General features: G+C 40.2%; 1 protein-coding gene across 5 annotated transcripts in view; it reads left to right on the top strand.

The window, feature by feature from the left end:
• The window catches only part of FGD3 (FYVE, RhoGEF and PH domain containing 3), a 90,022-nt gene that overhangs the window by 65,498 nt on the left and 8,674 nt on the right, over positions 1 to 15,850 (top strand). For 4 of the 5 annotated variants that reach the window (XM_032447337.1, XM_015874822.2, XM_015874823.2 and 1 more), the window contains exons 7-15: positions 1,004 to 1,160; positions 4,343 to 4,481; positions 5,026 to 5,084; positions 7,692 to 7,838; positions 8,420 to 8,512; positions 8,968 to 9,047; positions 9,477 to 9,507; positions 10,037 to 10,138; positions 12,877 to 12,936. In XM_032447337.1, coding sequence (XP_032303228.1) covers positions 1,004 to 1,160; positions 4,343 to 4,481; positions 5,026 to 5,084; positions 7,692 to 7,838; positions 8,420 to 8,512; positions 8,968 to 9,047; positions 9,477 to 9,507; positions 10,037 to 10,138; positions 12,877 to 12,936 — 868 coding nt within the window. Of the gene's footprint in view, positions 1 to 1,003; positions 1,161 to 4,342; positions 4,482 to 5,025; positions 5,085 to 7,691; positions 7,839 to 8,419; positions 8,513 to 8,967; positions 9,048 to 9,476; positions 9,508 to 10,031; positions 10,139 to 12,876; positions 12,937 to 15,850 lie in introns of all 5 variants that reach the window. The other variant, XM_032447338.1, reaches the window with a different exon arrangement.

Genomic DNA, 15,850 nt, shown 5'->3' with positions numbered 1-15,850 from the left:
ATGTAGGACCCTTGACTTGGGATGATGTGCTGGCTGCAGAATGTCCTGCAGTGGAAAGTGCTAATAATGCTGATGCTGCGCCTTATTTCATATTGAAGTCAACAAAGTTGACCTTTCCAGCTATCCTAAATGATGGAGTCAAGATTGGAGCTCATGTTTCTCTTGCTAGAGTCCATTCTTCTTCACATAGGTCACCAATATCCAGAAGGAATAAAAACACGTCAGCACCTTTGCACTCGACCTGTGTCTACAGGGATAGCTGTAATAAAGGAAAGGAAAACTGGAGAGACTGGAAGTCAGGGCAGGGCATGAACTCATTCCATGGCTAAAGGGCACTACTGTAAACAGACTAAGAGTCAGGAGTTCAGTGAGAGAGGAAAGCTGGAGAAAAAATGGAAGGGAATCTTAAACTGGTTCTGTCAAGGGGACTGGAACATGAGAAAGTTGTATATGCAGCTCTCATTGTCATTTACACATCTAGCTCCCATAGAGGCCCTTTGGAAATCTCCTCATCAGTGACAGCTTCAGCTCTATGTGGCTCTTTAGTGGTGCAGGCTTGTGCTGCTGAGTGGGGAACGGTGGTGCAGGATGGCTGTGCTGCCACAGCTCCCCAAGGATACTACAGTATCTTTGCAGTATGAGTCCAGCAAATCACAGCAATTGTTTTCTCCTATGTGCAGTTTAACTAAAAAAGCAGATCTGCAGAGAGTAAAAAATGGATTTCTTTGCCTGGGACTGTGAACTTGGGCAGAGCTGTTGACACTAATGGAGACTTTGCAGGTCTCCATGCTTATCTGAACTTCCTGCTTGATAGTACCTAGGGACCAAACACAACCAAGGGCCACCCTGGGGAGCCTGGTGTGGTGCTGGTCTGGGAGATGACAGCCCAGATGTCTTCCTTAGGTTCCTTGGGTGGGTGGGAGACAACAGTAGAAGTCTGTTATTACAGAATAATAGAATTGATTTTCACAGACTTCTATACTTAGCATTCTCTTTCCAATAGGAGTGTGAACCCACGGTTAGGAGACATCCTGCAGAAACTGGCTCCTTTTCTTAAGATGTATGGAGAGTACGTAAAGAATTTTGATAACGCAATGGACATGGTGAACACGTGCATGCAGAGGTCATCTCCTTTCAAAGATGTTGTTCAGAACATACAGGTATGTTGTTAACTAGCTTGGTGTGGCTTTTTTGAGATCCTCATTTTTTTTATTTCCAGTGCATGGCAGTGTTTTGCTGCAAGGTGGTACCATTTTATAATTAAAAAGAAATACAGATTTAGTGGCAGACTTTTATTCTGTTTTTGATGTGCTGCACAGTTTTTTCACGTAGTCGGCTTTTTCTCCCATTCATGTTTTTAAGAGGAGAAGTGGAAGTTAAAGAATTAAACTTCGCCATTTGCCTGGCAGTTCTGACTATGTTGGACTTCCTCAGGGATTCCCTGTTTGTTTCCTTCTGAGGCTGGTGTGTTTGACTTTGGCTCATCACTGGCAGCACTGCTTGGAGGAAGCTGTTGGGGTTTCTGACACCCTCGTTGATCTGCCGTTTCTGAGGCTCATGAAGTTGTGCATGGTGCTGGAGGGCCACAGCTCTGCCTTGGCATGGATTTTCACGTGTTCATACTTACAAAGAAAGCTGTGTGGGAAGGAGTAAGAGCTCTGCTTATGCTGGTGTGTCTGTAGGACCTGTCTGAGACACTGGTCCAGCTGCAGGAGGACACAGCACACTGGAGCAGGCCTGCAAGCATCCCTCTGCAGGTTCTAGGAGAGTGTGGACCATCCTTCAGGGGAGGTGAGGCCTGGCAGGGACAGGGTTAAGTTGAGCAGGGAGCACAGCTGCTACCCTAAATGGGAGCTTGTCGGCTGGCCAGCTGTCAGGAATCAAGTAATCCCAGCAAGCTGGGAGAGGAGAGGCCCTGTGTAGAGGGTGAGGGCTGCCGGCCGGCTCAGACAGAAGCTCCCTCTTGGAAGAGCAGAAGGAAAGGCAGCAGGAACTGGGAAATTTCTTCTACCAGACTCTCACTGTATGTGGCCTTTTCTTAACCTTTTTCTGTCTAAATCCAGCCTGTTCTTGCTGAGGCTCTGTGCAGCTAAGTGCATCTGTTGGCTGGAATTTGAGCCCAGGCAGCGCTGGGCCCCCAGGGCTCTGGCTTCCCTGTAAGGGGCTCTGTGGCCCTCCTCACATGCCTGCTGCCCTCAAGGACTCCAGCTGGGCTCCCAGCACTCCCAGCCTGACCTGGCCTTGTGGAAAGGGGAAGCAGAGGCACAGCTGGGCTCTGGAGGGAATCGAGCCTCTTCTAGAGCAAGCACTATAAGAAGTCGTGCTTTCAGTGCACATGGGCATTTTGTTGTCTTTGGTTTAGTGTCAAGCTCCTGTCATGCCTTTCTGAGGAATAATTCAGTTAGTAACTGTTCTCTCTACAACAGAGAGCTGCCCTCCCTGAAATTCTGTATCTGCACTGCATGCCATCAACACAAATAATGCCTGTTAGCTGTCAATATGCAGAACACATCAGCAGCTGCCCAAGATCATGTGCATTTTTTGATTTTGCAGTTGCATTTGTATTTCAGTGGAGCTGCCATAGGCTTTTCCATTTCTCCATGGCATGGAACAAGTGCTGTGGGGTTCGTAGAGCTCTGATGGCTGGCACGGGATCCAGCATTAAATTAACGTGACTCCTCTTGTGACCTTCAGCTTTACTTTTCAGAATACCAGTAGGAGCCTGCTGTGGTCCTGCAGGATTGCAGTGTCTGCCCCAGCTGTTAATGGAGTACTTACACAGGCATTCACAGTTATTAATTACGCTAAATGAGAGCAAATAGAAAACAAAAAATCACATAGGAGTTATAAGTGAATGGCTGCGACTTGTCAAGCTGACTTCATCTGTCCTTAAAGATAAACATTCTGTATGTTCTGTATCCACCTACTGGGGTGAAAACCCGATAGCTGCTTAGTTTATTAGGACTCTTCTTTTGTCAGTTTTCTAGTTAAGCCATCGCGAAAGTGCTTTTTCAATCTATATTTGCGTGTTTCAGATTCTTATGTGAGCTCATTAAACGCAGAACAAATGTTTCTCTTCCCTCTAGTAAAGTCGTTTGAATTGTAACATAAGCTCTGTAAAGTTTCAGAGATCGCATAACGTGAAAGGTCTCCTGTTTGGAGCAGTTACTTTGTGATTGCTGGCTTTTTGTAGAGGATTCATTTGGCACGTTTATTCCAACTGTCATGAGAGCCTGGAATTGACTTCTTCCTCTTCTTCCCTATTGTTCAGTGTTAGGGTACATCATGTTGCAGGAATAAAAAGACAATGGAGGCTATATTAGTAAGTGGATTGGGGAATATTATAAACCAAGGACTAAAGCAGTTGTGCAAATCTGTGTCTCTGTGCTTCCTGGAATCTCAGATTCTTTCCATCCCAGTTGTATTTTCTGGGAAATGTGGTGTAAAACTGAAAGAGATAATAAATTCACTTAATCTCCTATAAACAGAAATACTGTTCACTATGCTACTTTTTTTTTTTTTTTTTTTTTTTTTTTTTAAAAGAAATTTATGTCTTGAAATTTCTGGAAGGATAGTTGATGTTTTTCTACCAGTCACTTCTTTATCTCCAGCCTTTGCTTCAAGAATGAGGCAAGTCAGCATTGTGTTTTGGACTGTGATATTTATGTGGAAACTTACACATACATGAAACAAGCGCCTTTCCCTGAGAGAACAACACTGAGTTAATGTGGAGGGGCTGCTTACACTGAAACAGACCAAGACATGGCATTAGTGAGCTGACTTACAGATTATGGTCTGGAGAAGACTGTGGTTTCTCCTCCCACTCCTTCTTAATAAAAATATCACTTTGTAGGGATTCATTGAGAATAAGTACATTGCAGCACTCAGTGCTGTTTCAAGCAGAGCAGTTCAGCGCCTTATTGGGTAATATTTAGTGTAATCAGTCCCAAAGGTAACCCCTTCCTTGGCCAAGTGAAATGAGAGAATTTGGGGTAACTTCCGAGATGGTGTATGAGCGGTGTATCTGCTGCTCATACAGTAAGTTCTAGCAACCTGTGTGTCTCTGCGGAGGTGCTGATTTTATTTGATCCTTGAGGGCAGCAGGGAGAGGGAATACCATGTGTGAGAAGGGCTTTTCTGAGTGTGCAAAGAAACACCCAGAATGTAAAATGTTGTATGTCTGCAGAAAATGTCAGAGATCTGAGACAAAGACCTGTCAGCTCTCATAGCTTGGAAAATTTCCTTGTGCTCCTCTAACTATACAGGTCATTTTTTCATTGCTGTTTTCCACCAAAGATGACCAAAACCAAAGCCTTCTGCAGTTGTTTTCTCTCCATTACAGAAACAGGAGGTGTGTGGAAATCTGACGCTACAGCATCACATGCTTGAACCTGTGCAAAGGATTCCTCGTTATGAGCTTCTCCTGAAGGACTATCTAAAGAAACTTCCAGAAGAATCTCCAGATAGGAAAGATGCTGAAAGTACGTGTAAACTCCTCTCTGTCTAATGAACGCAATAGAATCTTGGGGAGTGTTCTTTTCTTCACATGTTCAGATACTTCTTGGTAGGGCTGTGGTAGCAGTGGGGAGTTGAGTTCATCAAATTATTGTCCAAATTAATACAAAGGGATTTGGGAATTCTTCTAGAGAAGAAGGGAGCTGATACATCAGCTCAGGCAATAAATACAGGTTTAGCAAGTGAACAGTAACAAAGTATTGAAGCTGGTAATGGTAGAACATCTGGGAGTTTTATTTAATCAGATGTATGCCCAAAGACACATGCAGGAGGAAGTAGCAAATGGTTAGATAGATACCCATGGATCAGTTGAATATGCAAAAGCGATTATGTATGTATGTAACTGCTTATAAGCCTTCCCTTTAGTTTAGGGAGGACAAAATGTAATCAGTACTTGCTTTTGCAGCAGCAGTTCTGCAGGAAAAGTGCTGATCAGGGAGAAGAAGAAAACAACTGTGCCATACCTTCTACTGATTACATCTGGTAATAATGTGCTTTTCTTTATTACAGAATCACTGGAGCTCATATCTACAGCAGCAAACCATTCGAATGCTGCCATCAGAAAGATGGTGAGTAGAAACTGTCTAATAGAATTGTAATTTGATGGAAATGTTAGCTTGAACTGATCATTCTTCATTGCCAGAGTCTCCGTAAAGCAAGACTGGAGAGGATTTGCAAATATGGTGTGATGGGGCCTTAAACGTCAGTTGGATATCTGAGTTCTCTTTAACATAGATTGTCCTATTACGGTTACTGTGTGTCATGGTTTTATGATCATTGGCATTCCCCATCATATATATATATATTTTTCAGCCCAGATTTTACTTTCCCAATTGCTACGGGGACAGTGCATTGAAGAAGGAGGTCTTCATAAAATTGTTACTTGCTTTTTGTTGGAAATGTTGAAAGTATCTCAAATCAGTCTATTCATAAGGTCTCCTTGCTGATTTTCATGCTGGTTTAGATTTTGCAAGTCCTTTCCAGCATGGAGGTTATTTTGGTTGAATTTTGGTTTGTTTTAAGTACACGGAGAAGAGATTAGAATATGTCAGTAACAGCCTTGGTAAACTGTACTTCAAGTTGGACAGCTTAAGGAAATGGATATTGTTAGAGCCAAATTTTGCAGCACAAACTGCACTTTTTCTTATTTTATTGAGGCCTTTTCTACTGAATGTTCATGTATGTTTTACATGCAGAGCTGCTACAGTGCTACCAACAAAGTAAATGACTCGATAGTTGCAGATATTACCTCTTTTTTTTTTTTATATTTAAGTGCCTCAGGAGCTTCTATATCTTATAGATCTGAAATACTCCTTATCAGGCTTAACACTCAGTGATCGTTCATAGGTTTATATCCTCTTCCATATCACATCCTTACTTTATTCATTCTGTCCCTTCAAAACATTGTCTTTATCAAGAAATCTCATGGGAAAGAACAAAATTAAAAGTAAGATCTTTTCTTGTTTTTGTTTTGTCCTCTTTTTGGTTTGCTTATATATATTACTTCTTCTTTCCCCCCCACCCCCCCAATATTTTCCCTTTCAGCCTTTTAATGAATTCTGTTTTAGAAACCAGGTGGTTTGAGTTGTTCTTGGTATCAGGGCTGGGCGACAGCACGTGGCTCTGCTGGGTGCCCTTTGGGTCTGTCGGGATGCCATAAGTCTGCCCTTCCTGGGGCTGCTATGGGAAGTAACCAACTGGTGTCTGTTTTCACTATGTCTCAGAGAAAACCTATTTCGAAACTGTCTGCTTCTATTTGAGTCTTGCATGTTCTCTTGTTCAAGATAAATTTCAATGGAAACTTTTCTGGGTTTGGGTCTTGAGCAACTCCTTAAGTAATGACTGTGTTGCTGGGTCATTTCTACAGCACCTGCACTGGCAGCAGGTACATGAAACTACCAGGCTTTTGCTTTCCATGTGGGATGCTTTTCTGGTAATATGCAAGAAAGGAAATACTGCTGCTGCAATAATGTTGTACCCCTTGCTGATGAGAACTTGAAGTCTCATTTCATTGATTTATTCTGTAACTAATAGATTTTACCTGAGCAAGGACTCAAATGAAAATTATCCAAGTAAGACTTTCAGGTTTGACTTTGTGATTGCACCATTCCTGCTCTGCTCACTGTCTGCTTCAGCAACCCCAGCTGTGGGGCATGTCGTGCACACACCTCTGTGAAGCCCTGGGATGGTGTGAGCAGCTGCATGGGGTCATGCCAAACCAAAAGAAAAGCAAAGACTGTAGCATGATGTCCTAAAGCTACCATTCATGTTGGCCGCTTCCTCCTGTTGTGGGAGTGGAAGAAATAAACCATGCTTCTGAAACAATCTTTTCTGAATATCTTCTCCTAGCTGGACATACGTCCCTCAGGTTTTGCACCTGCTCTTAGTATCCCAGTCATTCCTCCAGCAAAGTAGTTCTATGTGTCCCAGTTTTCTTTGATGTGGCCCCCAGGATGTAGCTGCTTTCCTTTTGGAGTCTACCCCCACCTCCCTTCCATTTCGTTTTGCATTGTGTTTATTTAGAGGGTGTTATTTGTTCGGTTGTCCTTTTGGTTTGTTTTGATAGATGAATTGGTTAGCATAGAAATTAGTGTGGTATGCATTTATGGTGAAATATCTTGTGTCAAATGGGAATGAGGGAAGCGTATGAAGATCTGAGATCCAGCTGAATCTGCATATAGATCGAGGTGTGGTTTACAGGTGTGTTTGGTGGTATTTTCTGAGTGTATTTGTGTAGATCCATCCTTGCTTTCTGGCCATTTGCTTGCAGTGCAGTTTGGAGCGTATCTGTCCAGCATGTGGTTGAGAGCCAAATGTTTCCAAGTGCTTTTTCTCAGCAGTGAGGCTCATGCACCTTTGCTATTTTGACTTGTTAAAGCTGCTGCATTACTTAATACAGCAGCTGCAAGTGAGTTACCTTTATCTGTTTAAATTCTGTGTAGAAGCACTTTAACATTAAGTCAACTGAATATTAAGTATAAATATTGCTTTGCTTAAAAGGAAGAGCTAACCTCTTTCTCTAACAAAGATTTTTGGCTAAGATAGATGGATGCAGAATGACGTGAAAATATTTTTAAGTGTATTTAGGCCTATTTATATATTTTTATATATTTATATATAAAAGCTTATTTTTTATTTTGTTTAGATTTTAATTTCTGGAGGTTCTGTAATTTCAGGAAAAGATGCACAAGCTTTTGGAAGTCTATGAGCGACTCGGTGGTGAAGAGGATATTGTTAACCCAGCCAATGAGCTCATTAAAGAAGGACACATTCAGAAACTTTCAGCCAAGAATGGCACAGCACAGGATAGGTATTTATTCCTGGTGAGTTTTTATTTTTTTTTTGCTCTTTCATTTTCAGAGTTGTGCTGTGAATTGGTATGTTCCTGTCTCTCTAATCGCCACACAAAAAGCTTTCACTAACTGAGCCCAGTTTTTCCTTCCTCTGAGCAGCAATTTGCTCTTGATGCTTTTCCTTGAGGATTTCCTTCCTCCTTCCGTGCTCACACCTTTGCCAATGACTTGGCAGGCCTAAAAGGGGCTGTGCCATGAAAGCCTTTCAGAGGCTGCACTTCTGTGATGTTCTTCTGAGGAGGCATTTCAACTGTCCTACACTGCTGAATGAGTTGGCCAATCTCTCTGATACTGACAAATCAGATCATCTTTGCTTTCAAGACAGTTGAGTTGGTACCAGAGTGAGCACGTAGTGTCAAAGGAAGAAGTGGGTGGCTGACTTGTTTCTATTTGTCCACCTTTTTAAGGTGTGATGTGTGACTCCAGCCTACTTCTTAAATCTGTCCCTGTTAATTACATTATAGAGTAAGGCGCACTAGAGTCTCAATTTGTCAAAATGCAGACTGTGTCCTACTTGCAGCTCTTCAACTTAAATATTTTCCTTGTTGCAGTTTAATAGCATGGTGCTGTACTGTGTGCCAAAACTCAGGCTGATAGGCCAGAAGTTCAGCGTTCGAGAAAAGATGGACATTGGAGGACTGCAGGTTTGTCTCTCGTTTTCACTGTTTTTAATGCCTAGATTTGCTTCTCTAGTAGATAGTGTCAGATCCCATCTGTATCTAAAAGAAAGGACTGCATAGAAATACAGAAACAACTAAAGAACCAGCTTCGGTTCTCTTTTTTTTTTTTAATTTTTAGTTATTATTACCAGGTAATAAAGTAAACTAAGAAAATAGTGATTTAGTTGAATGCTTTCCCTCATTGCCTACCTGACTCAGGAGCCCCTTTTTTTTCCTTTCTGCTGTAGGGAAATTGTACAGGTTCAGAGGTTTTGTAGTGAGACGAGTAATTATGAAAACAATCCTTTGTTTTCTCTACCTTTGTATTGCATTTGGAGTGATCCTTTCAGCTAAGCATTTCAAATAACTAATACACTTTGAAGTCATTAAAATGACTGAAAGAAAGGGAAGGTAAATAAGCTGATACGTTCTTTTTGCAGGTCCAAGAAATTGCCAAGCAAAACGTGGCTCATACATTTTCAATTACAGGAAAAAAGAGATCGCTGGAACTACAAGCCAGGTATAGTGCTTGTTCTGTCTTTTGGGCTGGTGAATATTTATGTACAAATTGATGATGTAGTTATATGTTATATGGCTGATGAGCATACAAGATGATTCATTTACATATGCACAAGAGTTTGTTGGTCTTCACTCAGTCTGTGTGTTAAAGTGTCATGTTGATTGGCTTTGTTCAGCATGTAAGATGTTTATAGAAGTGTTTTTAGATTCTGCTGTAGTAATAATTCAGACACTTCGGCAGTTGTTTTGTCTGGTAATAATTAAGGTCAATAGCCATTAATAATTTTTATGAAATAGAATATATACAAGCTATAATACTTACGCATTTAAAGCTGTGAGGATGTCAGTGCTTGGACTTCATGAAAATATCGAGTAGAATATTGATGTTTTTCTGATTTATTATATTTTTTTTTTTTTTCTGTTTTAACAGGACAGAAGAGGAGAAGAGGGAATGGATTCAGGTTAATATAAAAACAATACTAAATGGATGAAATGGATGCAGTCAGCACCTTCTGATTTTTAAGATGACTTTTTGGGTTTTCGTACAAAAGAAGCTGTGTGAGAAAGCAGAGTAGTCCCATATGGAAAAGCTGATTACAGAGAATCCAGTGCTCCTCTCAGTGTCCCCTGCTGAATATTGTCTCAGTGTAGTGAGCAGAGGCTTCAGATAGATTCCCATGTGCTGCAGTCCTCAAAGGCAGTGAGAGAAGAAAGTGAAGAGTAAGGGGTTGTATTCCTGCAGTCTGACTTAGAAGAAACACTAATAGTGTTCTTAGTTTTTGAGTTCATGGTGGTGAATTAATGGTACCATTCGCAGTTGTTTTAAAAGGTTTTAAATTTCAGATTTCATTTCTGCAAGTGAAATGGCTTTTCAATAGAACGGTGTCCCTAAACATTCTCCTGTGATAATTTTAAAGTATTTTTAATTATAATTTTTTCTAAGGCTCCTTTTGTGATACATTTTTTTCTTCTCTGGCGTGTTTATTTCAGGTCATCCAAGCAACAATTGAAAAGCACAAACAGAACAGTGAAACCTTTAGAGCTTTCAATAGCTCTTTTTCTCAAGAAGAGGAACATCTTCCTGATTCATCAGTAAGAATGAGTGCTTAATTCTTCTCTACTGTAACAGTTTCACTGACAGTTAAACTGCAGTTACTCAGCAAGTTTCAAATACTGTCGTCTTATTCTTGGTTTTGTTTTACATTACAGTACAGTCAGCTCTATTTCTCTGGCTCTCAAATGTATATCAGTCATAGTTATTCAACCATGCAGGTATGGAATAAATTACCCAGGGTAATTCAGTGCAAGAGACCTATCAGTCATGTTTTCCAGATGAGTGGCTCATTTAGCATAACAGGTGTAATTCTTCAGTGTTATGAGTGGTTGGCTGCCGGGAATGATGTCTGTGTGCCTGGGAGATTTCCTTCATTACCTTTCCCCATCTCCTTAGAGATTTCTTCTTTTCTTATTATTATTTTCTTATTATTCAAAAAGTTTTAAGCAGTTGAAAGGAAAAAGACAGTATTGTTAAGATAAAATGCATCTATTTCAGAAAGGTTCAACTCTTCAACCACATACACAGAATAGTCTTGAATGTTTAGTTGTCTTGAAACTGGAGTGAATTCTCTGTGCTGTGTCTGCTAGGAATGTTATTTTTGGAAGTAGTCACATGAGGATAATGACAATATGTCTTTATTTAACTTCAAAATTATGGTAATAACCTAAACCGTAATTGCTTAAAATCTAAAGGGGAGAAGCTCTGGTAGAGGAAAATTTTGGGGAATTTGATGCAGAGCTGCCTTTGATGATGCCATCAATGGCCAAACTTGGAAGATCTTGGAGCACAGGATCTATCTGGAGAGAGGATCTATCTGGAAAGATTAAACTCTGGGAACTTCTTTTTTTTTATCATTTTACTCCTTCCCTCCTCAACTTTTATATTGTAAATCATAATCATAGGAACCCCCACTTCCTTGCTCTGTCTCAGTGATTCTGTAATGCTGGATTGTTGTTGAACTGATTTCCCAGGGGGCTTGAGAGAGATGTTAGATACTGTTAGATGTTTCTTTCATCCCAGCATAAGTCACAGACTGGCAGCACAGATCTTTGCAAACCTCTGGAGTCTGTGATCGCATCGCTTCCAGTGGCCAACGCTAGTGTGTTGTCAAAATGTGCTGTATAGCTTAACTGGTCTTGAACTATTTGTCAGCTAAAAATACTCTGAAAGAATTGGAAAATAATCAGTCTGTGTCTGTATTCTTAAGTCCTGGCTGCGTTCAGAACTATTGATGCTCTGATGGAAAAAATCTTTCACTAATAGGCAAACTAATAGGTGTACTTCTCTCTATCTAATTAAGACAGTGTCTGTTCAACTTCGTAGCTATTATCTTGCTTTGTAAATCCCATTTTATTTTGTTTCTGTGTTAATGGTGTAGCCTTGTGTTTATACCCTACTCGTTCATAAAGCTGAAGCAGGACAGAGTTCTGCTTTTTCTCTTGGCTGTGATATGAGCATAGTGCACATTAATTTTTTATGTCAGAATGCTTACCTGTATTTTTAGGAGATAATCTAATCTGGATAACGAGCTTTGAAAACTGATGTCAAGGCTAAACATACCAGAAATCGCTGTCAATTAAAAAGAGCTGGATGTAATTCTGTAAGGAAAGCTGGACAAGTTGAGAGCATTCTGTGTAGCAATATGCTTCTGTGAGCAGCATCTACCATACATACCTCATCATCTTGGTAGGATACTGGGCAGCATGCTTCAGAGGAAAAAATGACAATAATCTTCCTTTTTTGCTCTCAAGAGTCAAGAAATACAGATGCTCTCACAAATTCCAGGCTAGATCCGTAACAGCTACTAGAAATGGGGCTCTGGTTATAATAAGCTTGTAGAAAAATTGCCAAATTGCTTTTCTCCCATCCTTGGCCGTACATTTGATATGTTACAGTGCTCATGATTAATTTCAGTTGTGTGTCTGCTGCATGCCTTTGCACGCGATCCTTACATGCTTTTGTTTTCCCTACTGACTTACGTAGTGTCATGCAGCCATTGAGGGTTGATCTTTTGCCTGTGAATCACCTACAGAAGTTTCAGACTTTGATGCAGGTATAAAGCTTTGACACTGTCTGACATTTTGACCTGATTCTTGAGATTATCCCTATGCAGAAATACGCAGCAATTACGGTTCCTGGTAATATTGTTTTCACTAAGATTTCCTTTAAAAAAAACAAACACCACCCAGAGCCTGTTGAAAAGAGTCTGTCCTGTTGCTCCTTTCTCTCTCTCTTCGCTGTGCATTTTCTGTTTTTCATAGTTACTGCTTATCTCTTACGTAGTCTGCCTAAGTGCAATCCAGTGAGACTGTCAGTTTGGACACTTCTACAATACACACAAGAGGGGTGGTAATAAAGTCCCACATGTCAAGAGGGAAATTGTTCAGTGTCATTGTCAGTCGGTCTCCAGCAGGGTTACTGTCATGGTGATCTTTTGAAGATATCTTTACAGAAAGCTTCAGAGCCCTTTGTAGCTTTGTTCCTGCAGAAAGGGGATGCTCGTTTCTCTGCACTTCATATTCATCTGCAGCATTTCAAGAAAAAAATTGTTGTTCTTATTCTTAAGTGTATAAAAATATCCAAAGGGAAAATAACCCATTTTACCACTGCTTGATCTCAGAAGAGTGGAGGCTCTTAGTACGTGGCAAGGAAAAGATGTAGAGAGCTGAGTGACATCCCTGAGATATGAGAGTTGGCAGTGCTTCTGTTAGTGAAATTATGACTTCTAGGATGTCCACGTTCAAGTTGTTCTGTGTCATTGTGTTTCCCTCAGATAGCAAGTACGAGCTCTGTGGAATCGATGCCAGGAGCAGACAGTGGAGCATTTGGAGGAGTAAGTAATTCAAAGCTAATACTTTGGTGGCATGGGGTGTTTTATGTTTCTTCTTCTATATTTCTTCTGTATTTCTGAAGGTCTTTTTTATTTATTCATTTTTTTACTGTTCATATCTCTCCCTTCTCAAGTGTTTTCAGAGAACAATAGATTTTCAGGAAAAGCCTTAGGGTCGGCTCACGTTTACAGAGAAACACAGAAACAACATCAAGAAGAAACCAACACGATGAGATTATTATATCACAGTAGGATATTATATATTAACTTGGAGCTACTTAGAAGGCTCCTCTGAATCTCTCTCCAGGGCTGTGACCTATTGGTAGAGTTTATGATCTATCAGTGAAACACTGTTAAACAAGTCAGCAGATTGACCTGTACTAACAAGAGTTTATTACAAGTGAGCGTACTCATCAGTGTACTTGTTTCAATGTATTATTTGTTTACAATTCATATTTGCAATAAGCATTTTCTATTTGTTCATGGCCAATTTTACAATTAGATTTAGCTGTAGTTGCTATAGGGCAGTAACTACTTACCAAAAAAATCGCCTAAATAGTACTTTAACACACCAGGACTTCTGTTGGTCTATGGGATAAACAAATTTTAGTTGTATCTAGACAGTGTATTTAGATCCTTTATATGTATGGATTGTGTCAGCACAATGAATTCAGATGTGAGTTGCAGTTTTAGAAAACATTAATGTTTAATGACATCCCTTTTAAAAGAAGCATTTCAGTGACTTCATGAGCAAGTGCATTTGGAGTTTCACAGCTTCCACATGCAAACCACTTGGTGGTAGTGGTGGTCAGCAAACTGATCCCTCCTTCCTGTGGTTTTGCTGAGTCTATTGAAGAATCTGCTGGCGCTTCCTTAGCGGTGCATGTTATCACAGTCAGGCAATAAAAACAAAGCAGAAGGTATAACCTGCTTGTTTGCTGTAGTGCACTGCTTGCACAGTTTATATGGCTTAATACTAAATTTCCTGTTTGCAAAAGGAAAGTACAGCCCATTGAAAGATTGTCTTGCGTGTATGACATAGTCATATAGAGAAACTAACAAAATACTTTTGTTGTATTGCAGAGTATGAGATACACAAAGTATTTTAATTTCTCACACATATTCAGCATTTCCAGAAGTACCTGATGATGTTCTGCCCCTCTGGGTGTCTGCAAACATGATTTGTAACTGGAAAATAGCCAACTGTGTAAACAGATGAGGGAAAAAAAAGATTGGAAACACCTTTGGTGCTCATGTATCTGCCCCTATGAACCTCATCAGCCAGTGTATATGTTGTGTGTGTAGCACTGAGGCTGGCTGTTGGAACAAAGCGAAATGCATTGCAAGTAATGAAGAATAGAAAGCAGTCTGCTGAGCCCATTGTGTTTCTTGCTATTCCTGTGGGCTCTCTTGTTTTTTCTCTGCTTCCTCACATCACACTAATGGTTTGATGTCTGCTTTCCTAAGTGCTCCATCCACAGACCCTGTCCTTGCAGACATTACAGTCCTAGGCATGAGTTGTACCTATCCAGTTTTTCCATCAGAATTTTAAAGGCTGAGGAAAACGAAAACATTTGCCAAGACTTAGAGAGTTTAATGCAAATAGGTGACCAAAACAGCCCAGTCTGAAACTGCCATAGATGCAGGCTGTGAACAGATTTCGTGTGTGTTTTTCTTTTCCACTGGCTTCAAAACAGAACTGGGTATATCGAGAAAGACAAATCCAATGGTTATTCAAGTATGTTAGTATCAAGAGTCCAATTTAGGCTAAGGTGGCTTTAGTTTCCCTTTCAACACACATCAACAGTAAATAATGTCATTTGAGAAATAAGTGACTCAGATGCAAAGTGACTTTTGACCAATGGGGTTTGTGAATTACAGTGCATTTCCTCTCTTTTCAGATGGTGTGTAGTTAAGAGTACGTGGTAGTATGAAGCTCCTGAGCCATCACTGGGTGGGATCGAACACCCAGGGAGCTCTTCATGCAGGGCCTTTCTGGATCAGTAAAATTTGTATCAAAAGCTTGCTGTATGCTACAGCACAAAATCTGTCTAAAATAAAAGCCCAACACGTACCTGCCATAACATAAACCTAATAGGATGGCTTTTCAGTTTTCTTCTTGTATTTCTGTAAGTGAACATTGCCCAGAGTGTTTCACGTTTGTGTAGACACAGATGAAATTGTTGTTTACAGAATCAAAAAACTTTTTATTCTGTGTTCAAAAGTTGACTTTGAAGAGGAGCAGAAAATAATGTTTGCCAGTGATGCAGCGTTCTGATCAAACAACTTAAGGGGAATCCATTTCTAGTCACTAGAAGGGAAAGCAGCCTCATAAAAAATTAAATAGCACTATCATCAAAATTGGAGTAAGAAATAGAAGAGGACAAGCCAACTTCTGTGATACAAATAAAAAGCATGACTCTGTAGATTGCTCTTTGTCAGTAAAAGAAGATCAGGTTGCCTTTAATTATGTGTCTTACTTGGAGAGCTCTAATAATGTCTGAAGGGAACATTTTGCCAGTGAATCATCCAAGGCATTGTTCAGTTGTTGTAATTAAATGTTGTACTGGTTACATCTGGTTCTTTACAAGAAAAGTGAAATTCTTTGCTCTGCTTGTGCGCGTGTTGCGATTTTCAGGCGTTTTGCATTGCTGAACAATTAATATGTGAGTATATGAGGGTATGGTGATTTTCCTGAGTAAGTGGTCCCATCTGACTGTGCTTCACCAAACTGAACTGCAAAACATCCCATGTACTTGTACCAAAGCTTGAAACATTGCAATAGCAGATGTTGTAAATTTAGTGAAAATGAAAAGATTCAGTCTAATTAGAAGTGATTAGTTGTGGTTTTATCCCCATTACAAGCCGGGCTGATTGCAATAGCTCTGCAGATAGATTCTGTTTTCCTCTGTACCCA

This window comes from Coturnix japonica, chromosome 12, assembly GCF_001577835.2.
Source record: "Coturnix japonica isolate 7356 chromosome 12, Coturnix japonica 2.1, whole genome shotgun sequence".
NCBI classification, from domain to species: Eukaryota; Metazoa; Chordata; class Aves; order Galliformes; family Phasianidae; genus Coturnix; species Coturnix japonica.
Note: the sequence above shows the minus strand (reverse complement) of the source record. Positions and strands in the feature narration are given on the sequence as shown.